This window comes from Thamnophis elegans, chromosome 8, assembly GCF_009769535.1.
Source record: "Thamnophis elegans isolate rThaEle1 chromosome 8, rThaEle1.pri, whole genome shotgun sequence".
Lineage (NCBI taxonomy): Eukaryota > Metazoa > Chordata > Lepidosauria > Squamata > Colubridae > Thamnophis > Thamnophis elegans.
Window position 1 is genome coordinate 71,621,682 of NC_045548.1, and position 16,124 is coordinate 71,637,805.

Below are 16,124 nucleotides of genomic sequence, written 5' to 3' on the forward strand. Positions count from 1 at the left end.
TATTTATTATTTTGTAGGATAGATAGAAAGCTTGATGAGAACTTGTGGTCCAATATTTATCTACAGGGGGTTGGACTAGAAGACCTCCAAGGTCCCTTCCAACTCTGTTATTCTATTCCATACATATATACACGCACTGGAGTGTTTAAGTTTACAAAACAATTGTAATCTTTCTTTCTTCTGTTCAATCACGTCCAGTTGTTGGAGGCTGTCCCCAGTTTTCTTGGCAAGGATTTTCAGAAATCGTTTGCCATTGCTTTCTTCTTAGGACTAAGGGAGAGTGACGCCTAGTTAACTTTGTGTCCAATGTGAAAATAAAACCAAAGTTCTCCCTTTTCTAGCCTGATGTCTTAATCAGTACATCAACTGGCTCTCAACTGTGATATTACAACAATCTGAATAATGATGAACGCATTCTCCATATGCCAACTTTTGTAAACATTCTATTTTGAACAAGACCCTTCTAACTTCTCAGGACCACGAGACCCCCTGTAAAATACACCCAGAAGAGATATCCGTTGAGGGATACCTGACAAAATTCAATGTCTATGCTCTATTTTCCCAGTCTGAAGGAGATGAAATATTGGTCTTGATACAGGAAGAATTCTGATGAAACGATAGAGGGGGAAATCGAAATAAGAGCAGGTGGAAATCAACCATTGAAGGAATAGATGAGATCACCTTTGCTGTTTTTTTAGCCAGGACTTAATAAGTATTTATTGGCGTTGTGCACTAAGCAAGGAATTGAATCTTATCATCCAAATGGCCTTCTTCCAACTCTAGGATCTCTGAGAAATCCATGAAATAGATCAAAGCCCTAGAATCCTGCAGGAATTTTCAACCCAAATTAGACCCGCTTCTCCAGTTCCAGATATTTAAAAATCGTAAAGAGGTCCCAAGAACAGCTGTATTTCTGAATAAGCTTGTTTAGTTTGTCTTCTCCAACTCTTCTTTTATTTATTTTTATTTTATTTATTTTCTTTCATTTGCCAAACATGTACAAGATAACAGGTGTAAGTATAAACATGGACATGAAGAAAGGAAATGAGTACAAATAAATGGGGACAGTAGGACAGGGATGGTAGCCACGCTGGTGCGCTTAAGCACACCCTTATCCTTATGCTTATGCTACAGCTTATGCTCTTTCCATTTAATATTTCTTTTAAAACTCTGTGCAGGGTTAATCCAAATTACGTTGTGGTACAGAAAAAAAAAGTAAGGTTTAATATTGACCTCCTTTTCTTGTGGAAATAGGAGGGGGAATAAAAGAGAAAAATAAAATCTCTAAAAGTCAAGGCTGTGAAATGAAATTGTCTCATCTAAAGTCTGTTGGTCTGCGATCCTGGATGGATACCGGCCTTGCTAAGAGAGGTGTGTGTTTATTTGGTTTAGCAGATGTATTGAAGCGCTTCTTAATTTAGTTTTGAAACGGAAATGAGCACGCTCACTTTTCTATTTGGGTGTGTTTTCCGGCTCCTTCACACCGATAGGTGTTAAACTACGTATGTGTCAATTCCAACATCAGATCGGTAATTCATTTGGGCTCATTTTCTCCACAATCTCAGTGAATTCCCACAATTGTTCTGAAGTAGCCTAAAGACAGCGTGGAAGGCAATTCCAAACAGAATTTGGGGGGGGGGGTTGTGATGTCTGCGAACTTCACCCCGATTTTGTTGCTGAGAAGCAGGTGTGACAGGGGCTGGATTGCGTTTTTTTTCCATGAGAATACGAAGTGGGCGTGAATGTGTTTTTCTTCCTTTCTGCTTCTGAAATAGAAGCCGCCTTGCCATTCCACCCCCAAACATTTTCTGCTCTGTGTTAGGGACAAATTATGCATGAGATTTTCCACCCAGTCCAAACGTAATACACATTTCTTTTGGAGTGTGTTCAAGTCACTGGTGACCTCTGGTGACTTCCCAGGCAATTCCTTAGAGTTTCTTGGTCAAGTTTCAGAAATGATTTGCCATTGCCTCCTTCCTAGGGCTGAGAGAAAGTGGCTGGCCCAAGGTCCACCCAGCTTACTTTATGCCTAGGGCAGAACTAGAAGGCACAATTTCCTGATTTCTAACCGGATGCCTTGACCACTTGACCAAGTTGGCTCTCAATCCACATAGAGGTCAACTATCTGCAACATATTTGGGTAGGCCTTTGAAAGTTGCTTCGGTTTCAGAAGTTGTGGGTGCTCCAATACTGGAGGTCTTTAAGAAGAGATTGGACAACTGTTTGTCTGAAATGCTATAGGGTTTCCTGCTTGAGCAGCGGGTTGGACTAGAAGACCTCCAAGGTCCCTTCCAACTCTGTTATTCTGTTATTCAACACAGTATTCCTTCCTCCAAGCAAGTCCATCTTCTCTTTGATATTTCTATCATAGTTTCTTCGCTGACTTTTGTCTAAAAAGACAATGCCCCTCTTCCAAGCAAGGGTGGAAGATCTTCCACAAGTACAGATCACTTGTCCTCTGAATCCAATCGAATCATCTCCCAATGGGAGAACAGCAACCAAGGTGACAAATTTTGTGCTTGATTTCTCTTCTGTGGATAACTGTTCAAGGAGGATCGGTAAACAGATCCTAGCAGTCAGAAGAAGGAGAGGTGGTCCAGGAAGCATCTGTGGTCTTCCCGTAGCTGATGTGTCAAAGTAGGCAAGTATCTGGAGATAGTGTCTCTTGGTGTCCACAGTGAAAAAAGGCATGTAGGTAGCTGCCTTCCTCTTCTGCTCTCTAGTATTGCAATCCTTTTTCCTGGGAACAAGTGAGGACTTAAAGGAATGATGGAGATGGAACAGAATTCTGTTCTCTTCATCTGTGGAACCCATTTGGATGAAAAAAACACACCACATTTCCACATCTCTGGTTGCTTTTAATGAGTAGGACCTTCTACCGAAGTATCTCAGATCCAAAACTGTTTGCAAAACCCGAAACGGTTACTTAAACCCTGAACTCTTGTTAGAGATAAATCTTTTCCCTCATCTTTGGATTTAAGCCAGAGATCTTTATGTTATGAGTAGAGGGAGGGAATCTTTCTACCTGGAGATGGGTAAAATGGATCCTTACCTTGTCTTCAGATGTCAACCATTGTGTCCTCCTCTCAATGTTTTTATTCTGTCTCTCTATACCGCTGGGAAACAGCTGTCCCTCAGTGTGAGAAGTCTACTCAGAAGGAACTGCAGCTTCAGAGCTGACAGTAGCTGACCCCAAAATAGGACTTTGGGGAAGTTCGGTCTATCTTGTAGTGCAGCACTGGTTAAGCAGACCACACACTTCCTTTTAGAAATACGGAAGGCTTCTGCGTACTTGCAAGAGATGTGGTTCCTGTCGCTTGCAACGGAGGAGGATGGCTAAAAGGGAGTTGGTTTTGGAGGAGGGCGAAACTGTTGATGAGGCCTTTTCATGTAGTTATGTCTGTGTGGTGAGTGACAGACGTGGCTGTGAGAAAAGCGGAGTTTGTGCTTCCTATAGAATGAACCACAGATGGTCATCTCTTGTTTCTGTTGCTGATGTATTTATAAAGTTGTTTGGTTACCACTTGATAGCTCCATGTGGCCTGTAACATCAGAATGTTGACTGATAAGCAGATTCCAAGTAGCCATAGGGGACAAGCCCTTGGACCCAAAAGTCTCCACCGAAGAAGTCAAGAAGACACGTACGACTGAGATTAAAACCGGTTTCAATGGTAGAGGCTGACTTCCATTTTGGAATATCAAAGGTGGTTTGTAGTACACTCTCTGTCCGAGAACTCTCCTCAGTATGAAGTCTTCTTCTGTTATTTCAGGGTTGGTAATAATCTGTTCTTTTGAAATCCTGTACAAGAAGTTTAGAAATTATGAGAAATCTAGAGAACTTTGTGGCTCGGAGAACTTGCTCAATTCAGCGGGGGTCATCTTCCAGCCAGCATGATCAGAAGGGAGCTGATTGGAAATAATGGGAATTGTAGTTCCTGTATGGGAAGTTGCCTAATTGTATGACAGGAAAGCATGTTACAGGACCCACCCCTCCAAGAAATTGGAGGGGGTGGATGGATGGAGAATTGTCTCTGTGTGTGTGTGTTTAATCTGTTCATCAATCAATATTTCTCTATTCTAAAAGAGCCCCATGGAGGATTAATGGTCTGGAGGCTAAAACATATGAAAAATAGTTGTGGAAATTGGATATATCTCTGGAGTGCAGGATGCCGACTAGGCCACGCCCACCATGGCCACACCCACCCAGAAACCGAGCAGAGAACCCTTTGCTAAAATTTTTGGAGCCTCCTCCAGGAGTGACCCCACCACCAGGTCATAGTAACTGGGAGAATGTGGAAAATGTATCTTACCAGCTGATGTGGCTTTTTGCCCATGTGCGGCAGGAGTAAGGATGGGTAGAAGGAAGGTAGGTTGTTGCAACATCTGGTTGTCCAGATGATAGAAGAACCGACTATGTAAGTAAGCTGGTATGTAACTCAGAAATAGATACTTTTAACTTACGGCATCCAACATTTAAGACTCTGTACCGTAAATCTTTGTCTGGTTCGTCACCTCTTCTGGAAGATCCTAAGGAAATTTTTCAGTGATGCAAGCGATTAAAATGATGGAAGTGAATGTGATGGGGGAAACATGACGCCAACTCAACAGGGGAACTACAGATAGGATGAGAGGGAAGCTGCGTGAGTTCTATACTTCCATAACTCCTTCAGCATTGATTCATAGACCTGCGGCTGAAATTGCATAGCTTAAAAACTCAAGTGTGCAGAGATCATGTCTACAAGTAAGAGGTGAACATAAGGGCAGCATCTGCTAGAACTTCTTTTCTATAGAGCAGTGGGTCTCAACCTTCCCAATGCCGTGACCCTTTAATACAGTTCCTCAAGTTGTGGTGACCCCCCAACCATAAAATTATTTTATGTTTTCTGTATTTTTTCAAAAAATATGTGTTTTCCAATGGCCTTAGGTGACCTCCTGTGAAAGGGGTCCCGACCCACAGGTTGAGAACCACTGCTATAGAGCAATAAATTTTGAGAAACATAAGAACAATCCTCCTTCATATGTTAGGTCCAAAGGTGGTACTCAGCAGGTTCTGACCAGTTCTGGAATTCTGGTAGTGGAAATTTTGAGTAGCTCGGGGAACCAGTAAATACCACCTCTGGCTGGCCCCGCCCCCAACTATTTTCTGCCTCCCGAGACCAAGCTGATCGAGAAGGAATGAGGAGTTTACATTAACCTTTCCCTGGAGTAGGGTGGGAATGGAGATTTTACAGTATCCTTCCCTTGCCATGACCACCAAGCCATGCCCACAGAACTGGTAATAAAAAATTTTGAATCCCACCACTGGTTAGAATGAAGTAGAAGTCAAAGAACAACAATTCAACTTTCCAAAGGTCATAATGAGGTATCTCCCCCAATCTAGTCTCAATTTTAAAATACAGGAAGTCCTCAGCTCAACAGCAGTTCATTTAATGACTGTTTGCAGTCACAACAGGACTGAAAAAAAGTGACTTACTGTTGTTTTTCACGCTTACAACCATTGCGGCGTTCTCCATGGTGACATGATCAAAATTCAGATGCTTGGCAACTCATATTTATGACGGTTGTAGTGTGCCAGGGTCACATGATCACTTTGTGACTTTCTGACAAGCAAAACCAATGGGAAGCCAGATTCACTTAACAACCGCGTTACTAATTTAACATACTACAGGGATTTCCTGAACAACTGTGGAAAGAAATGACATAAAATGCGGCAGAACTCATTTGTCTCTCTTAGCAACAGAAATTTTGGGCTCTGTTGTGGACGTAAGCCGAGGACTGCTTATATGAATAAGCCACTTTGGACTCTTTGCAATCTGAACAAGATCTAGGCAAAAGGTTTTCAAAAACATGAAAGATGTATCCTGAAATATTTGGAAGAAATCAGGTTCCTTACCTTATTCTATAGGAGATGGCTGATATTGTCTCAGTTCAAAAGATTTACTTGAAAGTAGGGATATAGTAGGCATCCAATATGGGTTCAATTCAGTCTCTATAGAATTTGGAATATTCCACTCCTAGTGGATTTACAGCAAGATAAAATAGGAGGAGGAAGTTATGTTGGATATGTTTGCTGTTTTTGTTGTTGTTAGTTGCGAAGTCATGTCTGACCCATCATGGCCCCATGGACAACGATCCTCCAGGCCTTCCTGTCCTCTACCATCCCCCGGAGTCCATTTAAGCTTTGCTTTGGTGCAAAGGTGGTATTCAGCCAGTTCTGACAGGTTCTGGAGAACCGGTAGCGGAAATTTTGAGCAGTTTGGAGACCGGCAAATAGGCTGGCCCCGCCCCTGCTGCCTCCCAGCCGATCTTCTTTTGTTGCCGTGAACATGACAACAGAGCTGGAAAGATTAATGGGGTGGGTAGGGAATGGGGATTTTGCAGTAACCTTCCCCTGCCATGCCTACAAGGCCACGCCACGCCACGCCCACAAAGCCACGCCCAGAACTGGTATTAAAAAATTTTGAATCCCACCACTGCTTCAGTGACTCCAGCCAGCCACCTCATTCTCTGTCATCCCCTTCTTCTTTTGCCCTCCATCGTTCCCAGCATGAGGCTCTTCTCCAGTGAGTCCTTCCTTCTCATTAGGTGGCCAAAGTATTTGAGTTTCATCCTCAGGATCTGGCCTTCCAAAGAGCAGTCAGGGTTGATCTCCTCTAGGACTGACCGGTTTGATCTCCTTGCAGTCCAAGGGACTCGCAGGAGTCTTCTCCAACACCAGAGTTCAAAAGCCTCCATTCTTTGGCGCTCAGCCTTTCTTATGGTCCAACTTTCACAGTCATCCATTGCAACTGGGGAAACCACAGCCTTGACTATACACACTTTTGTTGGCAGGATGATGTCTCTGCTATGCTGTCTAGATTTGCCATAGCTTTTCTCCCCAGGAGCAGGCGTCTTTTAATTTCTTGGCTGCAGTCCCCATCTGCATCTTGGAGACCAGGAAAATAAAATTGCTGCTTTGAGTTATTTATAAAAACAACAAAGGCAGGATATAAACAAACAAACAGTACAAAAACTGAGCTCCTGCTAGTTTTCAAATTTCTCAGATCAAATTCCACCTCTTACAATTTAAAAAAAAAGATAATTAGCATCTGATCACACTTATACAGCTAGTCCTTGACCACAATTGAGCCCAAAATCTATGTTGCTAAGTGAGAAATTTGTTAAGTGAGTTTTGCCCCATTTTTATGACGGTCCTTGCCACGTTTGTTAAGGGAATCACTGCAGTTGTTAAATTAGCAACACGGTTGTTAAATGAATTTGATTTCCCCATTGATTTTGCTCGTCAGAAGGTCACGGAAGGGGATCACGTGACCCCGGGACGTTGCAACCGTCGTAAATGTGAGTCAGCTGTCAAGCATCCAAGTGTAAATCACGTGACCATGGGGATGCTGCAATAGTCATACGTGCGAAAAATGGTCATAAGTCACTTTCTTCAGTATCGTTGTAACTTTGGACGGTCATTAAATGAACTGTTGTAAGTTGTGGACTACCTGTACATCGCAATAGTTATGTTTTTTTTTTTAAAAATGCATTAAGGAATTTGGATTTTAAAAGTCTGCATTCTGGGACACTGATATGTCAAAAGATAAAAGTCTGCATATAGAATCAAGATCACGTGAAGTGTTAATACCACTTTATAATGCCTTGGTAAGGCCACACTTGGAATCCTGCATTCAGTTTTGGTCGCCACAATGTAGAAAAGATGTGGAGACTCTGAAAGAGTGCAGAGAAGAGCAACAAAGAGGATTAGGGGACTGGAGGCTAAAACATATGAAGAACGGTTGCAGGAACTGGGTATGTCTAGTTTAATGAAAAGAAGGACTAGGGGAGACAAGATAGCAGTGTTCCAATATCTCAGGGGCTGCCACAAAGAAGAGGGAGTCAAGCTGTTCTCCAAAGCACCTGAGGGTAGAACAAGAAGCAATGGGTGGACACTAATCAAGGAGAGAAGCAACTTAGAACTGAGGAGAAATTTCCTGACAGTTAGAACAATTAATCAGTGGAACAGAAGTTGCCTCCATAAGTTGTGAATGCCCCAACAATGGAAGACTTTAAGAAGATGTTGGATAGCCATTTGTCTGAAACAGTATAGGGTTTCCTGCCTAGGCAGGGGGTTGGACTAGAAGACCTCCAAGGTCCCTTCCAACTCTGCTATTGTCTTGTCTTGTCTTGTCTTGTCTTGTCTTGTCTTGTCTTGTCTTGTCTTGTCTTGTCTTGTCTTGTATTGTATTGTATTGTATTGTATTGTATTGTATTGTATTGTATTATATAAACCGAGTGGTATCCATCAATACTGGGCAAGTCACATGAAGAGTTAAATACATTAGAGGAAGATGTGTAGGAAGGCCCTGTGTGTTAGGGAACTTGTGAGCTCTGTAGTGTTCCAAAATGTTCTGCAAGCTTGCAAATAATATGTAAATTAGAAAATACACCAGGCATTGTAGTGCTAACCAACTGACTCACACGGTAAAGGGATTTTTGGTGATTTGCACTAGGGAAAAATTCATATTTTCTTCACAGAGCTGAATTGTTGTACTGTTTGCTTGTATCCTTCCTTTGTTATTTTTATAAATAACTCAAGGCAGCAAACATGTCCAACATTACGCCTTCCTCCTCCTATTTTATGCTGCTGTAAGTCCACTTTATTATCAAATATTCCAAATTTTCTAGTGACTGAATCCATATTGGATGTCTACTGTAACCCTACTTTCGAATAAATATTTTGAACTTGAGACAATGTCAGGCAGCTTCTATAGAATAGGATAAGGAACCTGATATCTTCCAAATATTTCAGGCTACATCCATCGTGTTTTTAAAAATATCTTTTGGCTTATTCATACAGGAAGCCCTCGACTTATAGCCATAATAGAGTCGAAAATTTCTTTCGCTAAGCGAAACATTTGTTAAGTGAGCCCTGCCCCATTTTATGACCTTTCTTTTCACAGTTGTTAAGGGAATCCCTGCGGTTGTTAAGTGAGTAACTGTTGTGGCCCACCAGAGGCCAGTGGAGCTGATGGCAGGCTTGGATAGTGAGGAGGTTGGGGAGGAACATGGGCCAGTCCTGGAGCCTGGAGAAGACTCTGCGTCGGAGGCAGAGATGTTACCAGGGCCCTCTGAGAGTTATCACCTGCCTTCGGAGTCAGATATCAGTGGGGCAGAAGAACAGCTGGAGCCTGTTCCCAATGTGCACCTGCGCAGAGCTGCAAGGAGAAGGGAATAGCTAAGGAACAAGGGTTGACTAGGAGTAAGGCCACAGGTGGACGGTGAATGGCCCCTCCCTTAGGGAATAAAGAGGAGCGAAAGGGGAGTGGAGTTTGCAGGAGACAATTAGTTCAATTCATTAGGGTGAAGATCTGTTCCTGACTTCTTGCAAAGCAATTGCTGCTGTACCACAATGAGTATTTGAAGAACTCGCTTCCGTTCTTCTACAGGGGGAACAGAAATTGTTGGAACCGCTAATGCTGTACATTTCCTTCTTCAGCTCAAGCCAAGTCTGTTTGGGCCAATCAACCTGGTTATCCTAGGCCACATTAGTCTACACAACCTCTTTGTATAGGAACTAGACCTGCGGGGAAACGGATGTCCCCAGATTCCTTATTACTCTAAAGTTTTCTCTATGTATCACAACTCTTTTAAACGCAAACCGTGAGACTTTGCTGGAGACCAACCAGTTGGAGGAAACCAATACAAAATATGTATAATATAGCAATAGCAATAGCAATAGCAGTTAGACTTATATACCGCTTCATAGGGCTTTCAGCCCTCTCTAAGCGGTTTTCAGAGTCAGCATATTGCCCCCAACAACAATCCGGGTCCTCATTTTGCCCACCTTGGAAGGATGGAAGGCTGAGTCAACCTTGAGCCAGTGAGATTTGAACAGCCGAACTGCAGAACTAGCAGTCAGCTGAAGTAGCCTGCAGTGCTGCATTTAACCACTGCGCCACCTCGGCTCAAGGACCTTGAAAATTTGCTGCTAGTAAAAAAAGAAAAAACAACGTGTCTGTCTACTTTTAGCACTTGGAGCCCTGAAGCAGAAATTCTGATTTTGTTATGGGACGAGGAGAGCTATTGACTTTACTTTAGTGGACAGAAGACCAATACCCTGGGCAGCTAGTCCTCAACATATAACAGCAATTTCTGTTGCTAAGTGAGTAACTAGTTAAGTGGGCTTTGCCCCGTTTTACGACCTTTCAGCTTTTAAGTGAATCCCTGCAGTTGCTAAGATAGTAACATGGTTGTTAAGTGAATCTGACTTTGCTTGTCAGAAGGTCGCAATTATGCAATTGTCATAAATATGAGTCAGTTGCCAAGCGTCTGAATTTTGATCATGTGACCATGGGGGTGCGGCAATGGTCATAAGGGTGAAAATGGTCATAAGTCACTTTTTTCAGTGCTGCTGTAACTTCAAATGGCCACTAAATGAACTGTTGTAAGTTAAGGACAACCTGTATTAAGTGTGTTGATGCCTGGTCAGGAATCAGCTCCACTAGTTCCAGTTTAACCTTCAAATTTGTTTTCCAAAATTTTACTTATCAACATTTTTTTTTTCAGAAGTGCATTTGTTAAATCGAAGAGTTGTTGAGCGAATCGTGTGTCAAACAGTTTTGGAACATATATTTATTTTTTCAGATTGCATGTAGCAATAGCTGTGTTGCGCACAATAAATCTGTATGCCAGGTGTCAATGAAAAAGATATTTTGCATGTAGCCAGTCATATTTCTCTGCATGGATTAAGGGTTGGTGGGAGTGGGATGGATGGAGAGGGAATCATTTTTAAAAAAAAATAAACTTTCAGTAACTTTTTGTGTTAGCCCTTGTTCCAAACTTTGATTTAATCATTTCTGCAACTAGAGTTTTGCTAGTTTAGCCTTGCTGTCCCAAAGCCCATATATATCAGATTATATTTCCTTCTTCTTTCAAAAGAAAATTACACAGTCTTTATCTAAGGTGAATACATCCTTCTAATGAAATTTACAAAATTCTAGCTGCCAAAATGGGGAAGTAAGATAAGAACATGAAGAAAAGGAGAAGCAAAATGCAAGACAACACAAAAAGCTTTTATTCGTTTGCAAATACTATCTTTGTGGACAATGCAATCCAAGCATGATTTTAAAAAAATTAACTCAAGACTAAATCCAGATGAAATTAGGGACTCTTACCAATTGTTGACCCAGTTGGCTTTCTTGACAATTTTTTTAAAAAAAATGCTACACTCGTCCATTCAAAGCATAGAATTATAGACTTTTGATATCCCATGCTTTCAGTTTTCAGGTAGTCCTCCACTTATGGCCATTCATTTAGCCAATGTTCAAAATTAGGGTGGCACTGAAAAAAAGTGACTAATGGCCAGTCCTCATGCTTATGACCACTGCAGAATCCCTGCCATCATGTAATCAGAATGTAGGTACTTGGTATGTATTTATGACAGTTGCAGTGTTCATATGATTATTTGTGACTGGCTTCTATCAATATGAGGACATGTTATTCCCTTCGTGGAAATTGCTAAAATAATGCATTTTTGGTATAGACTTGGAAGGACTTTGGAGGTCTTCTAGTCCAACTCCCTGCCTAGGCAGGAGGTCCTGTGCCATTTCAGACAAATGGTTATCCAATCTCTTCTTAAAAACTTCCAGAGTTGGATGGAGCAGTCACAACTTCTGGAGGCAACTTCTGTTCCACTGATTAATTGTTCTAACTGTCAGGAAATTTCTCCTCAGTTCTAAGTTGCTTCTCTCCTTGTTTAGTTTCCACCCATTGCTTCTTGCCCTACTCTCAGATGATTTGGTGAATAGTTTGACTCCCTCTTCTTTGTGGCAGCCCCTGAGATATTGGAACATTGCTATCATGTCTCCCCTAGTCCTTCTTTTCATCAAACTAGACATACCCAGTTCCTGCAACCGTTCTTCATATGTTTTAGTCTCCAGTTCCCTAATCCTCTTTGTTGCTCTTCTCTGCACTCTTTCTAGAGTCTCCACATCTTTTCTACATCATGGCGACCAAAACTGAATGCCGGATTCCAAGTGTGGCCTTACCAATATTTTATATTTTATATCTATATTTTAATGCTTCTGGCCTATGGTTGAAATGAAATAAAGTTGCTGGACTCCCTTTGAATGTTTTTTTTTCTTCCTTTCTAGATTCTTGATGCCCCTTTTAAAAGCATGCATTCAGGATATAAAGAGATCCACCACCAATGTAATTCTCCCTTTTTCTTTTCTTAGGGCGGATCTGCTTTCTCTCCAGCCATAACACTCAGCAAAGAGAAAGCACAATCACAAGCTGCCGTTTTGGCTCGCGAAGTGGGCTGCCCATCAACCAGCAGTCGTGAAATTGTCTCGTGCCTTCGTCAGTTGCCTGCCAAAACACTTAACGATGCACAAACCAAGGTGCGTTGATTTTTCAGAGCTACTGTTTAAAGCTACAGGTGTACAAATCTAGCGGGGCCGGAAAAAGTCCATCTGGTACGTGGGATAAATGTCTTCTCGTTAGAGGAATCTCTCTCTTGGCTCGGAAGGAAGTGGAACAACAACAAAAAAAAACTAGCACTGTACGTTTGATGAATTAGTTGCGAACTGTCTGTTGCCTGAAAACTGTGTGCAACCTCAAACCCACCAGCAAATGAGAATGGGAAATGAATCCGAGGCCTGCAATAGCTGTAGTTACACAGGCCCTCTGCAAGCAAGCAATTCATATTTTGGACAAAGTTAATTCAACTTCCTCCAGGAGAAAAAGAGAAAAGGGAGAGAATTATGTCTTTCATATATGCACCAATGTGCGCATGCCAAAGTGGTAGAGTGTCACTCCTTGTTGTTATAAGAGCTCCCTTGTGCAGCTTTGAACAGGCATGGAAGGGCACAGGATAATGGGTCTTGAGTTGAAGGAGGCGGCTTCTGGTTGAATGTTAGAGAAAGGTCTCAATAGGTAAAGGAAAGGAACATGAAATTATTTTTCCTTCCTTCCTTTCTTCCTTTCTTCTTTTTTCTTTCTTTCCTTCCTTCCCTCCCTCCCTCCCATCCTCCTTCCTTCCTCCTTCCTTCCTTCTTTCTGTCCTTCCTTCCTTCTATCTCCTTTCTTTTTTTCTTTCTCTTTCTAACTTCCTTCCTTCCCTCCCTCCCATTCTCCTTCCTTCCTTCCTTCTTTCCTTCCTTCCTTCTCTCTCTCCCTTCCTTCCTTCCTTCTTTCTTTCTTCCTTCCTTCCTTCCTTCTTTCTTTCTTTCTTTCTTTCTTTTCTTCCTTCCTTCCCTTCCTCCTTCCCATCCTCCTTCCTTCCTTCCTCCCCCTCTCTCTCTTTCTTTCTTTCTTTCTTTCTTTCTTTCTTTCTTTCTTTCTTTCTTTCTTTCTTTCTTTCTTTCTTTCTTTCTTTCTCCTTTGTGAAAAAGAAAACCGTTCAGGCTGCAATTTATTTAGCTCATCATCGGATGTTCTTTGGTAGATATCTTTTGAGCACGGTTGGCTGGAGAATTCTAGGAACTGGAGTTCATACATCTTAAAGTTGCCTAGGTTGAGAAACATTGGTTGCGAAGAAGAGGATGCTTTTCTCAGGAAGGAAGGAAGAGCTGTCTCTTTAAACCTTAGGATTGTTGTTTATTATAGAAGTTCCGCTCTGAACAATTCAATTATGCAGTACTTATGCCGCTGAAGATGGGTCAGAAACAGGGGTGGGTTTCTCGCCCCGTTCCAACCGGATCGGTTGGAACGAGGCCGGCGGCGTCCTCACGCACGCATGCGGCGTTGGCGCGCGCATGCGTACTAGCGTCTGCGTGATGCTCCAGCTGCTCCTGGAGGATCGCGCAGGCGTTCTGCGCATGCGTGGAAAGCGCGAAATTCGAAAAAACCGGGTAAGGAGCGGGCGCGGGTGTGCGGGCGCTCGCGGGCGCGGGGGGGGGGGCTTCGCAGTTCCCGGAAGTTACTTACTTCCGGGTTCGGCGACCAACCGGATCGCAGGGACCGGTGCGAACCAGTCGAAACCCAGCCCTGGTCAGAAAGATGCAAATTATCAAAAACTTTGTTAGGATGCTAGCTGATAAGGAGAGAGGGGGGAGGGAGGGAGGGAGAGAGAGAGTGAGAGACCCCTGAACAACAACTGAGAATGGAGGGAAGCCATTCTTTTTATCAAAAATAACTTTCTAAAGGCACTGAATAGTTTATCTGGGCCTATACACTAGCACTGAAGGACAAAGGAACTTGTTCTTGAACTGTTGTAGATGCAACTAGGCATGAACTATTAATATACAATTGTGATTTGCACAAGTAATTCCCTAGTTTGTCTGCTGCTAGCAAAAGCTACTAGTAAGATTATAATGGTGTTTTCTTTCTTCTCAGTTACCAGTGGCCTTTCTGTCCCACTTCTTACTCATTCTGGCATTAATAGGGTTTACTCCATGTTTTTTTTCCACTCCTATGCTAACCCTTTTGTGGTTCTTTGTGTAGCTCCTTGCCATAAGTGGGCCATTCCAGTATTGGGGTCCAGTTGTTGATGGATCCTACCTGCAGGAATCTTTTCCAGCTGCTTTGCAACGTTCCCGACTTTCAAAGTTGGACCTACTCATTGGAAGTGCACAACAGGATGGGCTGATTAGTCGTGCGAAGGCTATTAAGGTAAGTAGAAACGCCAGACCCAAAATATCTGTTGCTAAATGAAGCGTTTGTTAAGTGAACTGTTGTAAGACGAGGCACTTACACATTTAGTGTGTGTATGTACCTTTAGTGTGTGTAAGCACCTGTGGTACACATTTTGCTGACAATATCATTACAGCAGAGGTGGGTTCCTACCAGTTCGCCCCTATTTGGTAGAACCAGTTCGTCAAATCTACAGAACCGGTTAGAAGAGGTTCCACCAGTGGACCCGGAAAGCAGGCCACACCTACAGAAGAGGTCCCAAAAATATTTGAAACCCACCACTGACTTGCATGCTTCAATGCCAGAGTTTCTGAGCCAACATGACTGGAGGAGGAATTTTGCGAATTGAAGTCCACAAGTCATAAAGCTGTCAAGTTTGAACATCCCTGGGGTTTTTTTCTTTAGGGTTAGGGGTGCAAGGATCTTGTAACTTGACAGCTTTAAGACCTGCATGCTTCAATGCCAGAGTTTCTGAACAGCTACTTGGACCGACCTAAGTACTAATTCATAATTTCATATCCGGTCACATGGGTGGCAAGCCACTCCCATCTGGTCACATGGGTGGCAAGCCACTCCCACAATGGAGGACACACCCACAGAGTAGGTTCGAACAATTTTTGAAACCCAGCACTGCATTACAGGAACCAGCCTTAGTAGATAGACTGAGGTTACAGCCACCTTCCTTAACAAGCAAAATTCTGACTTGTAAGTCACTCGGAGTCATTGACTGAGAGGGGCAGCTGTAGAAATCGCACAAACACACACATTTTTCCCAGTGGCTTCGAAAGGTCACAAAATGAACTGTTGTAAGGTCGAGGACTTCCTGTATTAATAGCCCATCATCAGCCTATAGAGTTCAATCAAAGTACAAATGGACTTCAAGAGGTCTGGTAGTAATTAAACCTGGGCCTACGTGTCCATAATCATTTTTAGTGTGAAAAACCAGAACCTTAAAAAAAAAACAAGAAAAAAAAACGAGTTAGTCCAACACTAAGAAAATTTTAAAAATATATTATCAGATGTAAACTCTGAAACGATTTGGAAAAAGGATGATTCAAACAGAGTTTTTAAGCGAATAACCATCAGCAGTTGGTGTCCATCGGGAACTCTTAGATTCCCAGCTTTTCAGGAAATTGTTCTGTAGCCAGCGCAGGAGTGGGAAAAAATAATCTGGGGATGGAAGCAATACAGTCTTTAAAAAGAGAAGGTTATGTGTGCGCGTCTGTGTGGGATATGTGTGTGTGTGTGTACGTGTACATGCAAATCAGTGGTGGGTTTCAAGAATTTTTAGAACTTATTCTGTGGGTGTGGCCTGCTTTGTGGGAGTGGCTTGCCGGCCATGTGACCGTGTGCGAGTGGTTTGCCAGCCATGTGACTGAGTGGGAGTGGTTTGCCAGCCATGTGACTGAGTGGGAGTGGCCTGCCAGCCATGTGACTGAGTGGGAGTGGCTTGACAGATATGTGACTGGGTGGGCATGGCCAACTTGTAAAATGTGGTGAAACTC

General features: G+C 42.7%; 2 protein-coding genes across 2 annotated transcripts in view; one reads left to right on the forward strand and one right to left on the reverse strand.

Annotated features, from left to right (window-relative positions):
- The window catches only part of SLA (Src like adaptor), a 29,788-nt gene extending 26,596 nt beyond the window's left edge, over positions 1-3,192 (reverse strand). Inside the window, exon 1 of the mRNA XM_032222261.1 lies at positions 3,053-3,192. The gene's annotated coding sequence lies outside the window, so the exon portion shown is untranslated. The remainder of the gene's footprint in view (positions 1-3,052) is intronic.
- TG (thyroglobulin) overlaps positions 1-16,124 on the forward strand; it is a gene marked incomplete at its 5' end in the record, with an annotated part of 167,551 nt that overhangs the window by 134,134 nt on the left and 17,293 nt on the right. Inside the window, 2 exon segments of the mRNA XM_032222300.1 lie at positions 12,222-12,386; positions 14,431-14,598. Of these exon segments, the coding sequence (XP_032078191.1) occupies positions 12,222-12,386; positions 14,431-14,598 (333 nt within the window).